The sequence below is a fragment of the Apodemus sylvaticus genome, chromosome 17 (genome assembly GCF_947179515.1).
Source record: "Apodemus sylvaticus chromosome 17, mApoSyl1.1, whole genome shotgun sequence".
Lineage (NCBI taxonomy): Eukaryota > Metazoa > Chordata > Mammalia > Rodentia > Muridae > Apodemus > Apodemus sylvaticus.
The window spans coordinates 40689863-40716322 of NC_067488.1; the positions used below are offsets into that span (position 1 = coordinate 40689863).

The 26460-nt window shown below is 38.9% G+C and overlaps 1 protein-coding gene across 1 annotated transcript in view; it reads right to left on the bottom strand.

Annotated features, from left to right (window-relative positions):
* Fam135b (family with sequence similarity 135 member B) overlaps positions 1-26460 on the bottom strand; it is a 185133-nt gene that overhangs the window by 119881 nt on the left and 38792 nt on the right. The window contains exon 2 of the mRNA XM_052160989.1: positions 9342-9421. Within this exon, the coding sequence (XP_052016949.1) occupies positions 9342-9421 (80 nt within the window). The remainder of the gene's footprint in view (positions 1-9341; positions 9422-26460) is intronic.

The following is a 26460-nucleotide window of genomic DNA, read 5'->3' on the forward strand; positions in this document are numbered from 1 at the left end:
AAGAAGAAAAGTGGGGAGGAAGAGGAAGAGAAGGAATAGAAGAGAAGCAGGAAATGGATCCTATATTTAGCAGGAGTTCAAGATAATTGACACTGCCCATCCAAATTCCAGTGTGGTTTCTTTGTGAGACTTTATTTACCTGTAACCACATAAGAATCAGTGGCTTCAAATTCATTACTTCCAACTGCAGTAAGAACATGTGACCACATCAAAAAGGAGCTGATGTCCCAGGCTGGATGGTTTAGGCATGGAGATTTCATTTCTACATTTCAATTTCCCCAAGATTCAGTTTCCTTAAGAATGTATGTGCCCTGCATTGAAATAAGTAAGATCTTCAAAAAGTGAATGCACTATTCCAAAGCAACAAAAAAGAAAACCAAATGCATTCTCTTACTTCAAGAGCATCCCATGTAAAAGCAACAGCTTCAAAGATTCACTACACTTCTGAGATATTTCTAATTAGCTGAAACCTACTCTCAAAAATGCATAATTCTAGAACTTCAGAACGTCCTATATATATAAGGCAGTGCAGGTGGTATGTTGGCCTAGTTTTCATTCCTGAACTTTGACATAAGCCACATTCTTTCTTTGACATCAACAGGAAGGAGTATATACAGTTGGAATGAAAGCCAGACTGTGGGAACTCTAGTCTCCCAGTTGATTTCACTAAGGCATCCCTGTTCCCATTTAAAATGCATCTTGTTCACATGGCTGTGCCTGTATGGTAAAACAGTTGGCTTCATTAGATTTTCTGAAGTAATATGGTCCTAATTTGTACTAGGTACCCATATGTAAAACAATGGATCAAAGGCATTCTATAAAACAAACAAACAAACAAAAACCCAAGAGTGCCCTTTTTGCTTGATCTTTCAGGAAACAGAAATCCCTAGATAGATAATGTAATGTGCCGGCTTACTGAGCATAGATTTATATCTATAACGACCTTGGACAGGCACACAGTCCCGCTAACCACCATCTAGTAAAATAGAGAATACTGTGGTGGAATCTTCCAAACTTCCCCCACTGTCAATGGCACCTTCAGCTGAGCCCATGTGTATTTAGAGAGTTCAAGCACTTAGTGCCTGGTCCAAGGTCTTTAAGCACACATGTATGCACACACATATGTGCATGCACACACAAACAATCTGCACTATTACTTTGGCCCCTGGAGCATTTTTTCTTTACTTGCTTGCTTGCTTGCTATGCATGAAAAACTAAATTCCTAAAAGGAAGTTATCAGTAGCCAGTAAGCCTATCAAAGTCTTAGGATAGCAATGCTGTGTGTACTTCTACACTCACAGAGAGTATAGTTGATAACATTGTATAGAGGTAAAAAACTGAGGCCCAGAGAAGGTAATGAGGAGTTCAAGACCGCTTAGGTAAGTTGAACAGAACCAAGTATTTATTTCTGGAGACACTGTCGTTGATTGTTCATACCTGTCACTGAAATAAGCTCTCTGAAGCTCTATGCTAAAATCTCTGGATGCATGTGCCAATTATTTCAATGTCTCCTCCTCTTCTTCTTCTTAATCTTCTTCTTCTTCTTTTTCTTCTTCTTCTTCTTCTTCTTCTTCTTCTAGGTCCCTTTGGTAAATGCAATGTAGCTTATGTAGTCTTTTCTCCTATAAGTCAAGGTGATACTCCCCAGGAGAGGATTAGATCTTATCCTAGAAGCTTAGTAGGCTCCAACTGTGAGGACATGGACAGAGAGGTGCTGTCAAATGTCATGGAGATGCACTTAGGGACCTTGCTCATTTTCCAAATAGAGGGAGTTTGTACTGCTGACCCTGGGCAACCCAGGTATGCCTGACAGAAACTTTCCCAGATGGTCTTTCCTTGAACCCTAGACCTTGGGTCTCTCTTCCTGAACCCCATTTCTAACAATGATTACCACTTTCCTTCCCATTCATAGCATATGCCCAAGTGTCTCTGTGTTGTGTATTAACAGTGCCTCATACTCATCCAATTTTGAGGAACTAGAAATTTGAGGTCTAGCAGGCACCTTAAAAGAATGAACAACAACTGTGTCAGGGAGAGAGAAATTGTCCATGTTTGAAGTATGGTGGTGATATGCAGATATGGTATCTTGTATGTTATGCAGATATGTTCTTGTGAATATTTGGACTCCCAAGAAATCTATCAATGACATATACCAACGTAATCAATCTTTGGCTAGGTAGGCTCTTTCCTAATGATTATTGAATATAGAGAGAGCTATATGAAAGTCATAGGGTTAGAAAGAGTTAGTTTAATCATAATCTGGCAACTCCCAGCTCTCTGTACCTAGAAGATTCTAAGTTTGACAAAGCTGTGGATATCAGTTATTTATTAAGTAAGGGTTTTAGCTTCAGTGAGGTTACAGGGGCAGTGGGAAGCTGGGTGGAAAGAAAGAAAAGCAGGGCTAGCATATCCCATAAGCTTTCAGCATGTGCTTCGTGTCACCTTTCTGTCTTCTAGAGGCTGGGGAGCTGAGCCTCCAAGCTTCTACATTAATAACTACTAGCCCAGGACAGAACTTGTATTGGGGAAGCAAGAAAGTGATATTCAAATTTCCTGGAAAGATCGGTGCTTAGAACAAATGTTGTGCCTTGCATGTAGTCCTCCATAGTAAAGACATGGATTCTAGTTAGAGGAAACAAGCTTCAGTAGGATAGATGTGGTACAGAAGTAGACAAAGTCACATTGGGAGGGATCAAGCCTGCTTTTACAAATTGTTTAAAGGACACTGAGGTAAGGGCCATTTATGCTAACAGGGATGATCACCCTTGTACAATCTACTCATGGGGACCACAAGCAGTATTTCTGCCTATCTAGTGCAGCAAAATAGAACACTGGAATGAAGAGACAGGCATCCAGAATAGAATGGACACCAGGAGCAGGGGCATCTGTCAATCAAAGCAGCGGACATAACAGATGATGTAATGAAATTCTTGAAGCAGACTCTGAACCCAGGCAGCTTTAAGATGTCATCTCAGGAGCAAAGGGATCCTAACTTGACACAAAAGCTGAGTCCCTGGGCAGCTGACAGAGAAGGTTTTTAGAGTGAATAGGGGCAGAGGTAAGGAAACTCTGGCCATTGTTATTCCCAAGCAGCTCCTTTGACTTGGCTGCAGCTGAGCAGATTGTATTGTAATGGACTGTAATACCTCTTTGAGTTTCCAAGGATTAAAGCAGGCAGCCACTTTGTCAACCTTGAGCTGCCAGTCCTCAGACCTTAGCTGGATCACAGCCTAAGAGATGAGTGTTTTACCTGCTTAGCATTCTCCAGGAAAACAGGCATATTTGATATTTAGGTGCACTTTAATGGACCATGAAAAGAAATTAGATTGATTCATTTGAGAAATAAATGTCTCTCCCCGCCCCTACACAGTGAAGCTCTTAAGTGCTTTCACTTAGTGGAAATGGAAATTACCTCTCAAAACATTACGAAAACTAATCACTGTGAATTTTATACATTTCCACAATTTACTCTGCTATCTTTTCCTTTGCTTTGATGAGCAGACACAAGCAGATGCCTGCTCTTAACCTAATCATTTCCTACAGCCTCAGTACACTTTGATGGGCACCTCCCTGCCATGTCTGCCCTAATTGATCCTTCCCTGGGGAAATGACTTTCTGCTTTTCTTTACTATCTCAGGAGGAGGAAGAAATGACAGACTTTATTAAACAGAACCTTTTTATGGAGGTAGATACCCAAGGTAACTATTTTTAAATGTCTTTCCATTGTCATACGCATGCTAACTGAGGCCCTGAAATCAGAAGAAGAGGGAGTGAGGATGCTTTGAAGTCACATAATTAGATTTTGAAGTGCCTTAAATCTAGGCTTCCTGGTTGGAATACCTTAATCCTCACATTTCAATTAATTTCCATTTGGGCCTTTCCTAATTGTTTAGGTTTCCTGGTTTCTAAGAGGAATCTGAGCATTTTATTGGATGCAGAAAAAAATGTTGATTTGGCCTTATAGATTCGGGTAGTATTTTTAAACAGATGTGGTATGATTAGCCCTTCCTATATACACAAATCCAAGCACTCCCAAGGGTGCAAATGTTTATGTATAGATGTGTTTAATTCTGGTTGTCTGTTTAACTGGATATGGGATCAGTGTGTCTCTGGGTGGAGCTGTGAGACATTTCCAGGAAGGATTAACTGAGACAGGGACGATCAATCTTGGTATCAGGACAGATATAAACAGTCATGAGAGGAAAACTTTGCTTTTGTCTTATGCCTTTGCTCCTTGATGGTGATGATATTCACTACATGGTTGTCCCTACTGTTGCCAGGTGCTACTGCCACTGGATACCAGCTGTTTTAGCTAAGAAAGTAGACTCAAGACCCATGGCTCTTCAGAGATCCTCCTGGCCTTTAGTGCCATATATATTGATCCAGCCTTATGGATTTTGTAGTTACTAAGTTCTCAGGATTTCTAATATACAGACAGCCATTGTTGAACTACTATGTATCATGTAAACCAATCTAGTAAATTTCCTTTACAATACATGTTTATTCTATTGATGTGTATATATATATATATATATATATATATATATATATATATATATATACACACACACACACACACACACACACAAATGCAACCTAAAATCAATTGATATGAGGAGTATATACATGCTATGTCTTCTTACCTACTAAGAATAGAGAAATTAGTATTCCTTTAGAGTAATGCAGAAAACAATGAGAATTTCAAGCAACCCAATTGCATGAGAAACAGAATGGCATCCAGGGTGTATTCCATTGCCTTTCTGCTTAGCCAGTTAGCCACAGCCAAAGCACACCCTGCTATTAAGCCTTATTATGGAAGGAATGAGACACAATTACACAGCATGGCACATGGATGGTTAAACATCTTAAGGAATTCGTGGCAACACAACTACCAGAATAGATGCCCACATTACAAATACCCCTGTCAAACCTTTTCCTCTCTTCAACCACATCGCAGTTCTTACTGTCTCATACCTGATTCAGCTCTGCCTTGGGAACACTTATGTTCCTACATTAATGAGTTTTTGTTAAACCCATGGCAAAGTGCTTCATTGATAATAGACTAAAATCTGCCTGGCCCTTTTATATCACATGTTAATCATGGTACAATAGTCCCACCATCAAGCTTGAGAATCCTTAGTTAGCTGACTTGAAGGTTGAAGACTTTGAGTTGGGTGAAAGGAATTTTAACACAGATGAATCTAGGGTCTGAAGAGAGTATGACCTGCCTCTCAGATAGCCATATCCCTTCACTGAATCATTTCCCAGTTTTACATCAATTTAGAAAAGAAATATAGCATGATGAGTCTTTAATCTCTCTTAGGTTTTAGAACAGTGAAGGGATGCCCAAGACAATCACCTGTTCTGGTTCTATTCTGATTGATTCTGGTGATAACAGAGACCTTAATGCTAGGGCTAAACTTCCAAGAGTCCCTCCATTCACATAGAAGTGTCCCACTTTGTACCCTACACTCATGCCTGTGAACATGTCTATTATGGTCACAGTTGACACCTAATAAAATACCTGCTCCTTCTCTGATACTGGGATCTCTTAAAATGCCCAAGGGAAGGATTATTCCTAACCAGTGAAAGCTCAGAGCTTGTCACAATCCACTCAAGGAGATGTTCGGCTAAGCCAAATGAAAATAGTCAGTTTCCAGAGAAACATTTCCTCAAATTATTTTTTAAAAACTAATATGACAGATAGCAAGGGGACACATGGGTTATGCCCATGCAATACAGAATCTACTCATGAAAATTCTCTCTTGTAAAACTCAGTGACATTGTTCTGTTCCTAGAGGATCTGTATTGAAGCCATCTGAACCATGGGGATGTGATACTATATGATACTAAAAAACCAGCATGGTGGAAGAGGAGAGAAAGCATACCTATTGTTGAACTGCTGAAAACATTGTGTATGTGAACAGCAATGGTTTTGTGTGGTCAAGGCACTTCCCTTTATTTCTCTATTTGCTTTTTAGATAAAACGTCTCTCCATCATATGGCACAAATCCAGCAGGTCTACCTTTTCACTTGGACTGTTCAAGTTCTTAAGAATATAATAGATTCAATCTGTCTGAGTAGTAGTGAGTAGAATTATAACACAGAGGAATCCAGCTTCCAGTGGTTGGGTTCATATCATGGCCTCTGCCAGATCATTCAGTCAGACCCCTCATCTTTGGCCAGGTTCTTGACCTTCTAGGCCCCACTGTGAGACCTCCAACAAGCTGTTCTGTTCCTGCTTAATTATTTGCTACATCAGGAGTCTGCAAACTATCTCCCTACTGTATCATTATCATGACATTTATTTTATGAGAGGTCTGTGAGACTACATGATGTGAACACCTGTATCCACAGGGGTAAGACCAAGACTCTACACAAAGCAAAATATTGTTAAATAGATAGCTACACTGTGTATCATAGCTGCACTTAGCCTAGTGAACAATTAATTATTCTAATCATTCTCTGAGCCCAGGTACTTTCTAACTATCTTCCTTGCAGAATTTTCGTCCATACCACAAACCTGGGAAGTGAGTACCACCCACTGAGCCCAACTTATAGATAAGGACCTAGAAATGAAATTTTAAAATAACGTCTGATTTCATATGGCTTGGGGGTGGATAGGAAGGATTGGAATATGAGCATCTCCGTGCCCATGTCACTCTCCTCCATTGAATCCTGCTTTTCTAGACTCAATAAGCTTTGTTTATGACATTAAAGACAACTGAAAAGAACAAACAAAGAAAGAAAGAAAAACAAATTGAATATACTACAGTGAAAACTCAATAGGGAGTGTTGAAGATACCATTGGCCCTGCTTTGAAATTCCTAAATTTTTTTTTTAGTTCCCTCATACTTTGCTTCCAAAATATCCATATTTATTATTTTCTATGCAAAAATACTTATAAGTGATAGGGAGTATATTTGGATGATTGCCTATATACATGGCTGTCAGTGTCCTCCCAACACAGGATAGAAGGGAGTGCATTGCAGGAAGAGATGGGGTAGATTTCCTTTCCAGGTAAAAATGGACAGCCTTGTCCTAGATTTGACCAATGGGATACAGGGAAAAAACCCTTTATCAGTCCCACACAGAGCAAGGAAGCAATGTAGAATCATTTTTGTTTTATCTCAGAGCAATAGAACTAACAAGTAAAGTAGTTTGATACTTCAACTAGATGCAGAACTTAGCTGTCCTTCAAGAAATGAGATGACAGATCTGAACTATGGCTGAAGAAGTCCTGAGTACTCCCTTCTAGCTGAGGCCTCAGGTAGCACTAGCCCCCATCACCGAGGGTAGCAAGCTCAGCTCACTTGAAAAAATAATCAGGCAGAATAGCCCATTGTTTTTAGCACCAATTTTTGAATCATATACAATAGTCAAACAGAAGAATGTGTTATAATTAGAAAATTCTCATTGAAGGAGAAATAAATCTGCACTGTATCTCTTGCCCATGAAACCATCTGATTTTAAGTTCCTGCTAGCATATCTGGCATTCTGGTCTACATAGCATTTGAGTGCAGAGCTCAAGGGCATGAGAACTGCAGCACAGTCATTACTTTGTCAAACTAGACCAGGAAGGAAAAGAGCTTTAACCTAAAATTGCATATCTTACGGGTTTCTTTTGTCTTTGCAGCACAATCTCAACTGCCTCCTTCTCTATGGGCTCCAAAAGTGCCTGCATACCTAGCCTCTGGCTCTCACAGGCAGGATTGCCCATTCCAGAGAAGGAATTACCAATGAAAAGAACTGAGTTTCTGCTGCCAAAAACATAAGAGAGGAAAAAGACCAAGTCCACATTGGCCTACAGATGGCATTTATCAATCAGCTGACTCTCCCACCTCTCATCCAAAATTTAGCTTTGATTTTAAGAACAAGACCTTGGCTCGTAACTCTGACTTATGACCTCTCACAGAGCAGACCCCTGGACCCTTGCTTTATGGCCCATCACAACACACTTGTATTTATCATCTCTATAAAACATATTTGTTGTATATCATCTCTGTAAACATAGGAAGACTCTGTGGAGGTGAATTTCTGTCTTCATATTTCAAGTGAAGAAATGAAGTCAAAATGTGATCATTTACCTCAGTTCATATAGTCAGTTTCTCCAAAGCAGGACCCCAGTATCCTACCATTGTAGTAGATGCCATGGACAGGAAAGGAAGAAACAGCATAGGATGGGAAAGAGGGAAATGATTCCTCAATTACACTGAGTCTACTGAAGGAAGTATAGCTAGTATTAGAGTATGAAACCTCCTTTCCTCATCTAAAATGCATGATTTGCTCCTGGACAAGATAAATATCTTGGGAACATGGTGAACTAATTGATAAACTAACACCTCTTCTGCTCAGACTTGAGAAAATGGCAGGTGGCCAGCCGAGTCTCTCTATAGGCTTTGTGTTAGGGGAATAATCGCAAGCCTTCACTAGGTAACTATGTATGTTATTTGTGGGGTCTCAACTGCATATGCTTTGATGTTGATGCTGTTACCCTGATGCTGTTGCCCATTCAAAATGGGTTGTATGAAGTGGCCCTGTGACCAGCACTATTCCACATCTCATTTGTGACAATCAGGGTCACTCCCACTTCTAATGCTGAATGGGTACTTGGCAGTTTTCCTTTCCTCTGCCCTGAAGGCAGAATCATTTCCTTTAAGACTTACTATAATATGTGGTTCTGCCAGATTTGCTTGTGAATTACCCTATACTTCAACTAGTTAAGCTCTTACATGATTTTCTTGTTCACAGGATACTCTGTTTCCCACTTAACCTTTTTCCCACTCAGCCCTAACAGACTAACTCCTTAAATCATGGGTTTCCATTTAGCTCTCTAGCTCAAAATTAGGACCTGGGCTTTGTTGATAGCCTTTTTACACTGGGTATGAAAGGTTCTCTAGCAGGCCTGAGCACAGCTAACATGGCAATGACAGGATTTGCCCTTTCTCCCCTTTTCCTCTCCCTTGCTAAAAATCACTCTTGTACCTAGGAAGTTCCAGCATGACTGCTCACTGACTTGGTCCCCTGACCCTATAGCAACAGGCTTCCCCTTACCTATCTGCTGGGTAATGCTTCTTATCAATTTCATCCCAGATATGACTTTAGCCAACCTGCTGCAGCCAGTTTCTGCCAGCTACCAGATACTCCTGAGAATGTTTTTTCTTTAGCCAAGTGTCCTTAACAATGCTATTCACACAGAGCCACTTCCAATAGTGGCTCTGCCTTTACAGAATTCACTGGTCCAATGGTTGACACTGACCAGTGCCCTATTTTGCCAGACCATGTCACACGAGTACACATAATGGTTTACCTCTGAGGCAGAAGTCCTGCTTTACACTCACCTGACTGCCCAACGATGGAAGCACTCAGTCTGTGAGGGATCCTTGAGGACACTTTCAAGGTCACCCGGATCTGGTAATACCTACAAAGAGAACAGAGACCAGGCCATGATGATATGGCTACTTAAGGTGGCTCCTAAAACTATCTAGACTTAATTACAGAAAGCCATAGGAAACCACTGATGGTCTGAGATGCCATGCAGTTATCTGGAAGAAAAAAAAAAGATTACATTTTATTGGAGCAGTTGAAGGAGCAAAGACAGGATGAAGAGGGAAGCAGGAAACTTCATCACTTCAAATCACATAAGATTGAGCAAGGTTTGAGTTGACTGCGTTGATGCCAATAAGAAAAGAAACAAATGGGTCATATGACAATCAGTATTATAGATATGTTGTTGTTGTTGTTATTGTTTTAGTCTAGAAAAATCAAATGTTACAAGAAGATAGCACAAAGTAGGGCTGGAAATCCATATATGATCTGACTCGATGAATTATAAAATACTCACATGTGCTTGTACATGTGCATTCCTCTTGCACACATCCTTGAGGCATGTAGAAGATGGGTTGTCATTTTGTGTATATTGATAACTGCTTTTCTTGTCTTACCATGTTGTTTTGTTTCACCACATCTACATTTGGTGCTCCTATGCAGGCACCGAGGCTCTTGGTAACCTTTCCTGTGTCCCCCTTGGTGCTTTGCTATTAATGATCTTTGCATGTGTAAGCACTGGAAGCCATTTCTGGCATGCCTGTCCTCTCTTGTCACATATCTCAAACCCGGAGTGAACTGAACTGTAAATCAGACAAGGTGAACCATAAGTAAATGGACTATGGGCCACTTCAGCGCCCTGTGGATCACTGTGCTGTAAGCTCAGGAGTTTTGTACCACTATGTCAGTGGTATCATGAATAATGACAAAATGTTGCTGATAAAGGCCTTAGGTGTGATTTTGATATATACACAATGAACAAAGGACATGCAGTCCTCAGAGCACTGGCCATGGCCAAATGACTAGAGTCTGGGTGATAGTTTTGAGCTGGCCAACTCTGCCTCTGTCATGTAATTTATGAAATTTCTCTGAAATGTGTGAGCTGAGTGACTTTGAGCCTATGGGGTGAACCTATCCTGAATCTGTAAAATGAGAATTAAAGCATCAGAGAAGTCCCCTAAATGAGGGGGGGGGGGAATATAACAAATGAAAAAAAAAGTCACTAGCTGGATTGATTTTGCCTCTAAAGAAAGGACTACTCCATGACTATTCCATGTTTATGTTTTCCTATTCTTTTCGGAAAACTGTAAGGGCACAAAAGAAACACAAGGAAGCAAAGATTAAGAGACACACAGTCTAGGCACTCTGGGAAAAGGAAAGCAATGGTGGTACCTTTCCAGCCTTCCACTTTTACCTCTTGTATCACAACTTAGGTATTTGGGAGTTTCTTATCCATCAAACCGGAAACAATACTGATTAGACACACGCATGTGTGTGCGCACGCACGCGCACGCACACACACACACACACACACACATACACACACACAAAATGAGAACATAACAAAACAGAAAATCCTTAGGTAACAGCTGTCTGCCTCATACCAGTGGCACCAAAAAACAGCAGTGCCGCCATCCACAGGTTCCAGGTTGTAACAAAGCTCCGCCTTGATCCTTAGCTGAAAGCAGAATTCCATCTCCACTGGGATCCAGACTTACATCCTTGGCAGATGGTAGTGAGCCTAGTTTTAGAGGGGATGCTGGAATTTCACCTTCTAGCCCACACTAATAGGAATATAAATGCATAAGCAACATTTGGGCTTTTTGTTTGTTTTTGAGAATTTCATACATAGATAATAAGTTTGCATCATCTATCCCCCTTCCAACTCCTCCTGTACTCCTCCCTCAGCTCCTTCACAATTGTTACACACACACACACACCACACACACACACACACACACACAACTTGTACACTACAAAAAACATTTTCTCAACATATTTTCTTGAAGCCTTTGGACACCTGCAGGCAAACGATAATTACAAACAAACCTCAAATTAAATCTCTCACCTCACATGAAGTCTGTCTCTAAGCTGGTCTTTCACTTAAATGAAAAATATAAGCCTATGAAGATAACATCTATACAACTAATTTTAACATGGAGAAGTCTAGCTGGTAACTATCTAGAGCTTTTCCCCCTACTGGCTAGTGATCTTGGGATTGGAAAGTACATTGCACACTACCAAAAGGAGAAATGAAAACCCCAACCCAGCTACAAACTCTTCCATCTACAATGATTTACTCCTTGCAAGAAGCTCTAGGGCAATGGTGGCACAAACCTATAGAAGCAACCAACCCATATCTGATTTGATTTAAGACCTAGTTCCTGAGATGGTACCTATATATGACACTGCATGAGTGACAAGAAAATGAGATTAGATAGCGCAGGAACAAAGAGAAAAACATTTACTACTGCTATACAAAGAGAACATAGCAATAAAATGAAACTTAATGACATTCTGTTATGTTTCATAGATAAAAACCTTGCTTAACCATCAACAGAGAAGCTTCCTACTGCAGCAGATGGAAATAAATTCAGAGAGCCACAAAGTGACAGATTTTGAAACACTCGGCCCTAAATGGATGTCTACATTAAACACTCTCCTAGTGCTCAGGGAAATCGAAGAAAGAGGCAGGAGATGAAATATTGTAAGGGCCAGGAGAAATGAAACATGCAAAGGAATCAAGACCTAAATACAACAGGACGACTACACACATGACCTCGCAGAGACTGAGAGAGTGTGCAGAGCACCAGGGGCATGCACATCGCCCGTATGGGTCTGTGCCAGGTGGCATCCTAGAACTAAAAGGAGACATGGACACATGCTCCCATTCCTAACCCAGAAGCCATTTTGTTAAACATCTACAAAGGAAAACTTAGTTTTATCCAATTTAGTCTTGCTAGGGGAAACGAACTACTCTAAAGGGAGTGTGCACGCCCAGCAGTAGTTGGTCTACAGAGAATGCTTAGCGCCCGGGTTGAGGTTTCTTGTCTCATAGTGTCTTATCAGGGCTCTCTTTTCAGGTTTAATATCAATTTTCCCATTTATTTATTTGCTTACTTATTTATTACACTATAGGCTTTGCATATATATGCATATATATATATATATATATATATATATATATATATATACAATTTCCCAGCTTTTATGCGATTCTTGAGCATGCAAAAAAGTCAGTCTCTGCATCTCTCTCTATGTCCTGTGCCTTTTCTTAGGCTCTCTCTTCCTGTTTGTTTGTTTTGTCCTATTCTAATTTGTTCATTTTACTTTATTATATATTATTATTATCCCTTTGAAGTCTGTTTTTATTTTCTAATGAGAGATGAAATGGGATGGATCTGGCTGGGAAGGATGGGAAGGAAGAATTGGGAAGACTGGAGAGAAAGAAAACCATAATTGGACTATGTCATATGGAAAATAAAACCCTTTCTAATTAAAAATAATATATAAGTCTATAATGCATTTAGAAAAATTAGAAAATATTTTAAATACATTCTTTTTTTTTTTTTTTTTTTTTTTTTTTTTTGGATTTGGCTTTTTCGAGACAGGATTTCTCTGTGTACTGGCTGTCCTGGAACTCACTCTGTAGACCAGGCTGGCCTCGAGCTCAGAAATCCACCTGCCTCTGCCTCCCAGAGTACTACGATTACAGGCATGTGCCACCACTGCCCGGCTAATAATAGAGATGTGATTTATTTATTTATTGTTTTATACACACACACACACACACACACTGTAGCTGTCTTTAGACACACCAGAAGAGGGTATCAGATTTCATTACGGATGGTTGTGAGCCACCATGTGGTTGCTGGGATTTGAACTCAGGACCTTCAGAAGAGCAGTCAGTGCTTTTAACTGCTGAGCCATCTCTCCAGCTTTAAATACATTCTAAACACAATACTAAGTAGAGTTCTTAGACATGAACCCCAAGCATGGCCTATAAAGGTAAACAAGGGTGAATCTGATTTCATTAAAATTAAACCCTATTGTGCCATGGCAGATGCAGTTGAGGATCACAGTTGAAGCCTCAGGAGAAAACTGCAAGTCTCATTTAAATTGCATTTGTGATTTGTGAATGCCATCCTCACAGGCTGACCTACATGTTAGCATTTGTTAATCTTGGATCCCCAGCTCCTGTCTCCTTTGTGCTTATTCACAGACCCGTATCTAGCTGCAATCAATAGACCCATCTAACATTCCAGCTGCAGTGAAGACTGAGGAGATGACCTTGCAGACACACTTGCATTTGATGATATTGTGCTTTTGATTTCTTTGCTATTAAACATGCCCACCCCAGGGTGGTGCTGTGTGGCTGGCCAGTGCTCTAGAGGTATGTCCTTAATACTATTAAGAAAAAGTGTGGGAACAGGCTAGGAACTCCTGTCTCTTTCTCCCCAATTCTGGAGTTAGGTTTTAGTTCTGGAGATCAAACTCAAGTCCTTTCAGGGAAAACATTTTCCTGACCAAGCCATCTCCCTGGTCCAGGGTAGATAAACTGTTGAAGGAAGTGTAAGGAGAGGTTCATAAGAGCCATTTCCCCTGGGAAGGATTACTCCATATTTGCTACTTTGTCATAAATTTGTATAAGGCAGCTACAACAATACTTTACCTTGACTAACTGACAAAAGGTTTATTGCCTAGGCTAAAGTATTTGCACAAATGAACAGTTAAAAAAGTTATAAATCAAAAATAAAAACCAACATTTCACCAAAGGAAGTAGATGCATTGGATAGAGAAATGACTAGAAATATGTTTTGATTTCTGTTCAATCTTACTCAAAACAACATATAGATTCAAAATAATCCAGGAAAGAACACAAAACCCCTTTTTATTGGTATGAACAAAACAAAGCTAAAATAGACATAAAACTCTCTCACACACTAAAGGATTAAAATAGGTCTGGTAGGTGCAGAAATCAGATTTCCTGTTTTCAAATTACATCACACATTTATAGTAATAGACACTTAAATGGTACTAATATAAAAAAAAATCATTGACCAGTAGAATATGTTCAAGAGGGAAAATCAAGAATACTGAGTAAGTTCAGCTTGTTCTTAACCAAGGTCATGGGGAACTCACAGAAGAAAAAGAGAAAGATATGATAAAAAAAATGTGAGAAATTGTGTCTTGGGTATTTGGAGCTTTTGAACTAATATCCAATTATCAGTGAGGGCATACCATGTGTGTTATTTTGTGATTGCATTACCTCACTCAGGATGATATTTTCTAGTTCTATCCATTTGTTTAAGAATTTCACGAATTCATCATTTTTAATAGCTGAGTACTAAGCAATTATGTAAATATTCCACATTTTCTGTATACATTTCTCTGTTGAAGAGTTCTTTCCAGCTTCTGGCTGTTATAAATAAGGCTGCTATGAACATATTGGAGCATATATCCTTATTACATGTTAAAGCATCTTCTGGGTGTTTGCCCTGACCTGTGTCCTCAGGTAGTACTATGTCTAATTTTCTGAGAAGCCACCATACTGATTTCCAGAGTGCTAGTAGTGCAAGATATTGCCTATCCATTTACATAGAGGCAGTGACAGGCCAGTGATTGGAGAGGAGAGAGGAGGAGGAGGAGCTAAGGGAAATGAGGGGCAAGAGACAGTGCTCAGTGAATGAGACAAGGTGGGGGAGCACAGATATCCAGATAGCTTCAGACATATTTCTGGTGTTTTGAAGAGGTTAGATAATTGGGATAAGACTTTATCGTTGTAAATTGGCATTATGTAATTGGGAGTTTTATATACATAAAGATATTTGGTTAACTATTCAAGTTTAAGAGTCATGCTTTACTGGATACTTGGAAGGAGTGATGCAGAGGCCTGGCAGGGTGGTACACTTTCTTAATAATTACCCACCACATTTGGCAAACTAACATGGGGCATGTTTCTAGTAGAAACCTGAGATTATTAGTCTAAAAGTTAAAGTTTTATTTTTTTAGTTCTTTGTTGTTATTAAGTGAGTAACTAAGAGTGCCAAAATCAGGTCATGTGATTCAAGCTAGACAAGTTGCAACAAAGGAAAAACTAAGAATACTAAGGACTCCTAGTGAGGAAACTAGGTTTTAACAAGATACTCAAATTCAAACATGGGCGCCATGGGAATTCTGGGTTTAAATTCTGCTTTGACTAGCTGCTTGCTTATAAACGAGTACAGATAAAATGGTAAATCAATTTTATATAAGAATAAAGATAGTTTATTTCACTGGTTTTAGGTTATTTCAAGTTGAACTATGATAGGGAAGTAGTCACTGACTCTAGAGTAAAGATTATAATGACAACAATTGCCTGCTTAGCACAGGTATTAATTACTAAAAGTCTGTGGCTTGGATAAAGAGTCAAACAAAAGATAATAAAGCTTGTTTCCCTAGCCAGAGGAAGCTCATATTCCTTTTAATGTGGCCTACATGTGGAATTTTGGGTGTCTCTTCCTGCTTGGCAATATAGAAAATGCCTAAGTAGAGACTCATACAGTATTTTAGCTTATTTTATTTGTTTTAGATTGTTTTGATTTTCATAATGGATGTGATGTTAAGTTTTGTGATTATATTATTGCCCTGGGAGAGAGGTCAAAATGAAGGTTTTTCTGATTACTGGCTCAAGGATATGCTAATTTGAGAAAAAGGTTTTGTCTTTGTGTTTTTAGAAAGGATGATTTAGGCTCTGGACATCTTCCAGAGCTATTTGGAACAGAAATGATAGAAGGAGATCTCCAGAGGACTAGATTACAGAATATCAAACAGAAAATCTATCTTTGTGGCACTAAAATTTTGTTTTGAGATTTATATATTACAGAAAATATAGCCAAGTTGAGTCTCCTGGTAAAACATGCTCAACTAACCTGCTTGAACTCCTGAGGTCCTGGACTTCAGTTAGATTCAGTCAAGACACAGAAATCAGAGACCAACGAACTCCCCCATTTTCCCTACGCTTCCCCATTCCCTTATTAATTCCACAATGTCCATACTCAGCTTGAAGAAGTTACGAAGAGTCATTGACCCAGTTCCCTGGGATTTGGGGCTGGAGAGGATTGTTATTATTATTAAGTTGTCTTTCTGGGGGACAACTAATGTAGAAATATTCAGATTTGAAACAGGGAGGAAATAGAATTAACTATATAAGCATAATTTCATTTGGTAAAAATCCTTTTAGTTTTTACCAAGTTCAAGTCATAAGTTCTTATTTAGTACAGAATTTATTTTGATACAAAAATCAAGGTTTTCATTGGTATAAATTTCTTCTATTTATACCAAAAATTTAAAAGTACAGGGTTTAGACCCAGTCCTTTGCTGTTATTATAATAGATCTGAGATGTTTAAGCCTCTGAGTTTAAGGCCAAATACAAATATAAGGCTCTGATTTATTATTAGGATGTTTTCAAGATTTTAATCAGGAACAGCTGAAACTAGTTAACAGACAACAGTCTACATTACTTTACATAGATAGTTGGTTTTCAAAAATATCAGTAATCCACAAAATGTGACATTTAATGTTATTTATTTCACTTGTTGAGACTATTCTGCTCCTGACAGCTTCCGTTTCTTGGATTCAAAGAAGAAACTGAGCATCAATAGAGTTGTTTCCATTGTAGTGAGACGGCCACCAGGCAAGAATTGCCTCATTTCATCTACAGACAAATACTGTCCAAAAAAGGACACACTATGTGGAATAGTCAACTGATAATCTGAACCAAGCAGAGGAATCAGCCCTTCAAAATTCTACATTACCAAGGTCTGTCAGATGATCCTGGCAGGAGGCTGAAGACCAATGCTCCAACATTTAAGAAGGACTGTCCAGGTTTTCAGCAGTCTCTATCATTTGGCTAAGTGTTGGAAGCTGTGTTAGGCTTCCTATATCTTTTCAGTTATTATTGGTCACTCCTAGATTTCTGACGGGGTTGAAGACTGTTAGTCTCATAGCCAGCCCAAGTTGTTTAACATTGAGAAAGCTGATACAGATTTAAATAGATGGTTTTCAGTTGACATACAATTTATAGCCAAGACATGAGTCAAGTGTTAATTATTATAGTCTTTTAAGTTCTAAATAGATGACAGAGGTTCTGTTTGATTAACAGAGATGATGGACTGGGTATTAGGTCTATCTTATACCTTATAATTTATGAAAAGGTAAGAGTTGTGCTCAATTTATATTTGGAGAGAAAGTTTTTTTTTTTTTTTAATTAAACAGAAAGGGTGAAATGTTGCAAGATAGTTCCTATCCATTCACATTGAGGCAGTGAGAGGCCAGTGATTGGAGGGGAGGAACAGCTAAGGGAATTGGGGGTGCGGAGAGAAAGGCCTCGGTGAATGAGACGAGGGGAGCAGAGAAGGAGACACGGATATCCAGACGGCTTCAGACATATTTCTGGTGTTTTGTAGAGGTTAGATAATTGGGATAAGACTTTATCATTGTAAATTGGCATTATGTAATTGGGAGTTTTATATACATAAAGATATTTGGTTAACTCTTCAAGTTTAAGAGTCATGCTTTACCGGATACTTGGAAATAGCGGTGCAGAGGCCTGGCAGGGCAGTAATTTTTCTTAATAATTACCCACTACATGATTGTACCAGCTTGCAATCCCACCAGCAATAGAGGAGTGTTCCTCTTTCTCTACATCCTGACTGGTGTGAAGTGGACTCTCAGGGTTGTTTTGATTTGCATTTCCCTGATAACTAAGGGATTCATCCCATCTATAGTTACCAAAACCTGACACTATTGTGTATGCCAAGAAATGATTGTTGAAAGGAGCCTGATATGGCTGTCTCCTGAGTGGTCCTGCCGGAGTCTTACAAATACAAAGATGGATGCTTACAGCCAATCATTGGACTATGTGCAGGGTCCCCAATGAAGGAGTTAGAGAAAGCACGGAAGGAGCTGAAGGGGTTGGCAACCTCATAGGAAGAACAACAATATCATCCAACCAGAGCCCCCATAACTCCCAAGGACTAAGCCATCAACCAAGGAGTATACATGTCTCCAGCTGCATATGTAGCAGAGGATTGCCTTGTCAGGCATCAGTGGGAGGAGGGGTCCTTGGTCCTATGAAGGTTGGGAAGGGAGGAGTGGGGTAGGTAGAGGAACACTCTCATAAAAGCAGGGGGAGGGAGGAAACTGGGAAAGGGGATAATATTTGAAATATGAATAAAGAGAATATCCAATTAAATAAAACAAAACTATAAATTACTCATATACAAGAAACGCTTGTATATGAAAAAATGTGGGGAGATTGTAAATTCATGAGGGGTATAATGAAATCAGAAATCCATTCAACATCATTCACACAAATAACTCTTAGTGTAGTAAAGAATTAAACACAACATCTCAAAACTTGGAAATTCTAAATCAAAACAAATTTGGTATGGGCAATGATTTGGTCATTACTCTGACATCAAAGGCACAGATGATAGATATATAAACAAGCTTCACACCAAACAAAGAGGCTGCTGGACAGCAGAGGAAATAATAATCAGAATGTACATCATATGGAAGAAAATATCGGAAATCATATACTTGCATGTCTGGTAATAGGCCCATAAAAACAACATGTAAAGAGCATATACAACTCAATAACAATAACAAAACAACAAAACAATCAAATTAAATGTGGGCAAGGTACAGTGATTCCTATGCTTAAAAATGTCACAGTGAATCTCAAAAGCCATTATTCTGTCCACTTAATGAAAATTTAAAAAGTAAGGAACATCAACAAAATCTAGGCAAAAGAGGTGAAGAGACATTTTCTCGAAGGAAACAAAGAAACACGTTTCCCAAACGTAGGAATTGTCATGGAAATAAGGAAGATGGCATCTCACATCCCAAGCTGTTGATTGCAGAAAAGGCAGATAGCTGTGAATGAGGATTTGCAAAGAGAACCCTTGTGTACTGTTGGTAAGAAATCAAATTGTAACACCCACTATGTAATACAAGGAGAGTGGTCAAAATATAAGTATAAATAACCAAGAATTGCCTTGAGGTCTGTACATACTGATTCATTCAACAGTGTGTGTGTGCTGGTAACACTGACTTGTAACAATAATCCTATCACCCTGACTATGGAAGCAGGAGAAGAGGAAGAGAAGAAGGAAGATGGGAGAATGGGAGGAGAGGGGAAAGAAGAGAAGAGGAAAGAGTTCAAACAGAGCTTTGCATACATGAAAAGACTCAAGTGTCAAAAACCAAATCAAAGCCAAGAACAACCTAGATGAATCTCTAGACAACTGGGCTGAGCTAAAGAAGCCCATTCCAAGATGATACAATTGGCTGGGGAAATGAATCATTAGTGAATAATTTTCTATGCAAACATTAGGACTGGATTTCAGACTTCCAGAAACAAACTTAAATGTCCATAGATATAACAGTCTGCCTATGATTAAAGCCCCAAATGGCTAAGCCAAGGAATTCCAGAGAACAAGCTGGGTGGCCAGACTAACCACAACTGTAAACTCTGGGTTTGACAAAGAGGCCATTCTTCAAGAATAAGGTAGAAAAACAACTGAAGACTATTCCTGACTGGTTAGCCCTCTACATGAAAGCAAATTGCATACCTGGACCCATACACATGCAAAAATGCATGAGCACACACAGACACACACACACACACACACACACACACACACACACAAATGGGTGAAGGAAATCCTGTTCAATATGGCAGCCACAGTGACTGAATGTGTTTGAACTCAAAGGAAGCTACAACAACTGGAGTAAAGTCAGGAGTCACAGGGGACAGGTTGATGATTCAAACAAATTTAGGAAACTTGAGTCCTCTAAAGGTAGATTTTCTTTTTCCACTTTTGACAGAAATGGTCATAGAAACAATATACCTTCATGTCACTATTCTGAGTCATGTTGATATTGAATCCTGATTATTATCTATAAAGAAGTGTGGTTGTGTGGGACATTTTAGAGGTGATCAGGGAACCAGAAATGGTTGTTAGTGCATGTGCATCCCAGCACTAGGAGAGATGAGACTAGAGGATTGCTAACTTTGAGACTAGTCTGGTCCCTGTCTTAAAAAGCCAACAGCAATAAAAAATAAAATAAAAAAGTAGGTGATTCTGTCAAGAAATCTTAGTTATCATGAATGAACTGAACTATTAATAAATTTTTGGGTTTAGATACTGGTGGTTTGAGATTGGTTCTGAAAAAAGAAATCCAGCTCGGTTCTCCCTCTTTTATGTATTATCCTGTGAAGTAATGCTTTGCATGACCCAGAACTCAGCAATGCCCTCACCACATAAAATCTCTCACTAAATATGGCTCCTTGGTGGTAGAATTTCTCTAATGTTCAAAAGATGCTAAGAAATAATTGTATTGCTTAAAAATGCTCAAAAATCAGGTATTCTGTTATACCAAAGAAAATAGACCAAAATAGCTGTTAAGAAATGTAAATGAAGGAACAATAACAAATTACCATCACAGAAAAATGCCTCTCTCATCCAATGTCCTAGGTTCATTTCTGTTGCTATGACAAATAGCCTAACAAAAAAGCAATATAGAGGCAGAAAGAGTTTATTTGATTTCCAATTCCAGGTTACCATCCATCACTGTGAGTAAGCTAGGACAGGAACTAGTCATACCCATGATAAAGAGGAGAAAGAGACTACAAACATCCTTGGATCATTAAATATACTGATGCACAGTAGCTTTGTTCCTTCTTATACCATTCAGGACTGAGTCCAAGAAATAGTACAAAGGTGGGTCTTCCCACCTCAATTAACAGTTGAGACAATCCTCCACAGACAGGCCATGGAGGCCTACTTGATCTAGATGACTGTTCATTAAGACTCTCTTCCCAGGTGATTCTGGTTGCATCAAATTGATAAATAAAAGGTATCACATCTACAGGGTATGTGGGATGTCACAGCAAGCAATCACTACAATGTAGAAACATCACTCTGTTCCAAGATCTTCCTGTTTGTCAGAGGACATTTGATCTCTTCATGACTCATCTTTAAAATCTTAGAGATTTGTTTATAAATCAATTACAACAGGAGCAGCATCAATATAAAAACTGTAGCAGCATCACTTATAGCCCTAGCACTCACAGTAAAGCACTGACAACAGGCAGAACACATTTGCAAGGTAACTCCCTAGAGACCATGCATTGCAGCCTCTCCTTGACACAAATACCTTTACCCACATTTCAGAAACTCCATCATCGAGGGAGCTGGCATCAATCCCACCAGCACCATATCCGACTGGCATATTCTAATGACCACTTCTCTGAGCACATGACATGTCAGTCATTACCAGGAGCTATGCATCAATTTCCTATCACACTGTACTTGCAGGAAAACAGCAAAGTCAAGATTTATTAACAACTGCCATCCTAGGAATGGACAGTACTAAGATCTTTCATGTATGCAGTCCTGTTTGACTTCCTACAAATCCTCTGTGGAAAATGGCACCATCTCAAAGGCTGAGCTATTAGAAAGGTTTGGCCCCTTGTCAAAGTCATGGAACTAGAGGAGGCCAACCAGGACTCTCTACTCAAGGAAGAACTCACAGCTTTCTCTTCTTCTTCTTCAACATCTAGAGCAGTGCCATTTGTTGTATAAATTAGGCTTCTTTAATAACTGGTTTCAAGCCACTCTGAGTTATCATTTCTTTTTTTTTCTTTTTTTCTTCCTTTTTTTATTTTTTATTTATTATTTATTAATATTATTTTGGTTTTTCAACACAGGGTTTCTCTGTATAGCCCTAGCAGTCCTGAAAATCACTCTGTAGATCAGGCTAGCCTCAAACACAGAAATTCCGCCTGCCTCTGCCTCCCAAGTGCTGGGATTAAAGGCATGCTCCACCATCACCTGGCTGAGTTATAGTTTCTTAAAAGCATTTGGTCTTAATGACTTTCCTTTTAGGTAATCAACCATCATTTTTAATACCAAATGATTTGAATGTATCAGTTGATAAAGAAGTTTTAGTTAAGTTTCCCTGTTTATCTCTATCCTGATGAAAAAGAATGTTTTAAAAAAATATTTGTTTTGGCAATTCTCTTTTGTTTCATTTGAACTCTCTGCCAGGTGAACAGCCCATAAATGACACCTTCATATATAACACAGCAGGTGACCTTTCATATCCATTAGGGTTTATTTAATGAACTTACCATGATTAGTATACTAGGTATGAGAAAATTAACATCAAGAGATGAATAAATTCACCGACATTCACATGGTAAATAATGTATGCAAACTTTTAAGAAGGACATTATTTTTGTGTATAAATCATCAAATGATCTCAGAGGCAAATTTTCTAAAGAGGATAATTTAAAGATGTTGAAGGACTGTGCACTAAATCAAACTCTTGAAGAACAATGGAGTAGGAGGCTCGACTGAGCATGAAGAGAGGTGTGAAGACCTCATAAGGTGTAAAATCAGACATTACGCTGTTGTTGAAGCAGCCTAATTTGCAGAGCTCCTTTTAGAAACAATGATATTAACAGTCATTTTCACCAGGTTCCGTCAGTAAGATTGGGGCTAAGCTCTACTCCTTTCCTTAATTTGATTCTAATTTTCAGAACCTGAAAATACATTAGTCACAAAAGAATTAAGATTTCAGATGAAAATCAAGCTGGTAAAAAGAATGATTGGCTTTGAAGTCTAGAGATTATTTTGGGTAACCAGGCTATAGCCCATCCATTAAGCATTCTGGAGGTGGGAGAGGGAGAGGGAGACGGAGATGGAGACAGAGACAGAGACTCAAAGACAGAGACAGACAGAGATGGAGATACAGAAACACAGACACAGAGAAAGACAGGCACAGAGACAGAGAGAAACACTTACAGAGAGACAGTGAGACAGGACAAAGAGAGAGAGAGAGAAACAAAGAGAAACACAGTGAAAGAAAGGTTCCACCTTGCATTGATAGCTTTGAAAGATAAAGCTATCTGCTTCCAAGGGATGCTGGAGTTTCTAGACTCTGTGAATATCTAAAAAATTTCTTAGAAACTCCAAAGAAAATGCAAGCAGCCCTACTGGCCTCCTATGTTAGCTCAATGAAAAACATTTCAGATCTCCAGCCTCTATAATCGTCATACAACTTATATGTACTTCTTCAACAACTAAGGTTATAGAGACACAATTGCAACAATGATAACCAGATGACATGAACAAACTTTCAGCTTTCTTAGTCATAACAAAACCAATATGAATAATGAAATTACCATATACAAGATGTGGTTCAGAGAAGTTGTGTGATCTGTTCATAGGTACAGCAATATGTGCTCTGGTTTGGATCCTAATATCCACTGTAGACCCATGTATTGAAGACTTGGCTATCACTTTACAGTACTACTAGGACATGGGAAAGTTTTAGTAGGTGGGATCTAGTGGAGGAAATTTAAGTCATTTAGGGCATGAGATTGGAGCAATATTGGGACCTCAGCCCTTCCTTCTTCTCTTTGTCCTCTAGCTAACATAAGATAAACAGATCTCTTCTGGCACACATATCAGTCACAATGGACTGTAACACTATGGCCAAGATTCCATGGACCAGCATGTTTAATATTAATTAAACTTTTGCCTTTATAAGTCTGTGGTAGTTTAAGAATGACTTCCATTGGTTCATATATCCTAAAACTTTTAATATCATGTGCCACAATGAAATTTTTGCCTGTATAAGTCTGTGGTAGAATAAGAATGGCCCCATAGTTCAGTCATTGCTTAGTCACCAGGGAATGACAATATTTCAGAATAGGAGGTATGTTCTTGTTGGAATAGATATGGCCCTGTTGGAAATGTGTCACTGGGGTTTTCCATCTGTCTCTCAGACTGAGGACCAGGATGCAGCTCTCGGCTAGTGCTCCAGAGCCACGCATACTGGCATGCTTCCTGTTAGGATAATTATGGACTAAACCTCTGTTAACTTGGTCCTCATGTCTCTCCACAGAACTAGAACAGTGACTAAGACAAAGCTAATTTAACACAAATATTAATTACATACAGCAACAGAAAGTGAGCAGCCTAGTAGTTAATGAAAGTTTTTGGTATTAAAATTCTAAACTATGTGAGTATGCTGAATCTTACTTTAGGGAAAACAAAGCCTGATGTGTTAAGTATCAAAGCTTGTCTTTTTTTTTTTTTTAATCAGTCTTTCATTATTAGGAACCCAACACTTACTTTCTCTGATGACTAATTTTCTAATATCATCTTCTATGCATTCTGCCTTCTCAGAAGTAACTTGAGAATAGGAATGGTTTATGTTCCTCCTTTGCTTTCTTAGAGCTCTAAGAAATGCACTCCCAAGGAAGGAGTGCATATAATACCCATCTCTCATCATCTGAATGAAGAATTCCCTTCATTACCAGTTGCTGAAGAAGACAAATCTTGTTCTATCCTTCTCCAAATCCCCCACAACCTAACATGGTTAAATGTCAATAAAGGTCAGAGCAGTTACTAGACGTGGCTAGATGGAGGGGTGGTGGCTGGATGGAAGGATGGATGATTACATGAAAAGAGGAATGGATGCATAGAAGAAAATCCATGTGATACGGAGTCCTCTGGTAAACAGCAGAGCTATACAACTCAACTATAGATATCAATATCTATAGTTCTGCAAGTGACCTAGAAGTCACAAATTATTTTTCATAAATCTAGAAGTTGTAGCATATAGTTGGAATGCAGAGATGTAAAACATTTTGCAATAATCATTTTCATTTTTTATATTATGAAATGACCCTCTGACCCTATGGTATGACCTGAAATTAAAATCACTGTAATGAAAATATCAAAAGCTTACAATGGAACTACTAGTTCTGAAAGTCAAATAGGCTTCAACATGTAGCTTTTTGATCTAAGCACTGACTTATTCATGGTGAAAGATGCATGTACCAGGATCACAGAAACACAGAACATTTCAAGGCCTGAACGGTTAGCCCATGTGTGACTGATGTCTCTGTCACAGGGGTGAAACACACTTCCCATATCTATAATTCCTATCTTGCTTCCAGTTGCACAGCTAGGGTAAATCAGAGGGGGTGGGGGTCCTGGGTAGGACAAGACTCAAAGGTGCCCATAGTATTTAGTTCTTAATAATACAGACAAAAGAGTCAAGATAGAGATTCTTTGCTGTGATCTGACTGATGAGATGGCTAGAAATCTCTTTTCTGCATACTCGCATTGGTACCAAGTTTTGGCAAGTGCAAACTCTGATGCTGACCTTACTTCTGTCTTTATGACCTTGGGTAATTTATCTAATGCCCTGCCTGACTTTCTCACCTGTAAAATGGACAAACACAATATTAAGTTACCTTTAGTGCTCATGATTAGCGAACAAAATACAAAGTGATTCAGGTGGCTGTCAAATTTTAAGCATAGCGGAGCGTATTTATGGTTCTCTAGAATGATAATGACAATGAGAGAGATGCTTCAGTGGATGCATTTAGATACTTGGCTATACACTTTTCCTGTGATGACAGACAGAACAGATGCCCTTCCCTTTCTGTCTGTTCCTGTTGATAACAAGATTTTTGTTGAACAGGTGTCATGATGGTTTTGTGGGTGTCTCGGTGATAATAAGAGAACCAAATATATTGTATAAACTTACTGTTCACAAGGTAAGTGGAAAGCATAAGAACATGTCTCATATGTTCTTGGCTGCTCAACATGAGCCCCAAGAAGGAAGAATAGAAAGATCTTTTGGTAAGAGAGATACTCACTTCAATTTTCTAATGACTCCAAATTTACAGAGACTCTATCTTTAATTTGAAATAATAAAAGATATGAGTGTGATTTTTTAATTCACAAATTCATAAGATTGCATGTGGCAAGGCTCTTGCAAGGAGGACAGCACTATCACATCCTATAAAGATATCCTATATAGATACCCCTACAAGTGTATGTTTATATGAGACTCATGATAACCTCTATCACCTCATTCCTCACAACAGAGAAAATTTCTTAAGCACACATAGCAAATGGATGGCTTAACAACTCAACATCTGAGTTATTTCCTCTAGGTAGGGGTAGGGCACTCTGCTGTTTCCCCAAAAAGAACCATTCTAGAGACCCCGGGTTTAACCTCCAATTTCCCCTCCCCCAAACAAAGAGCAAGTCTAAATA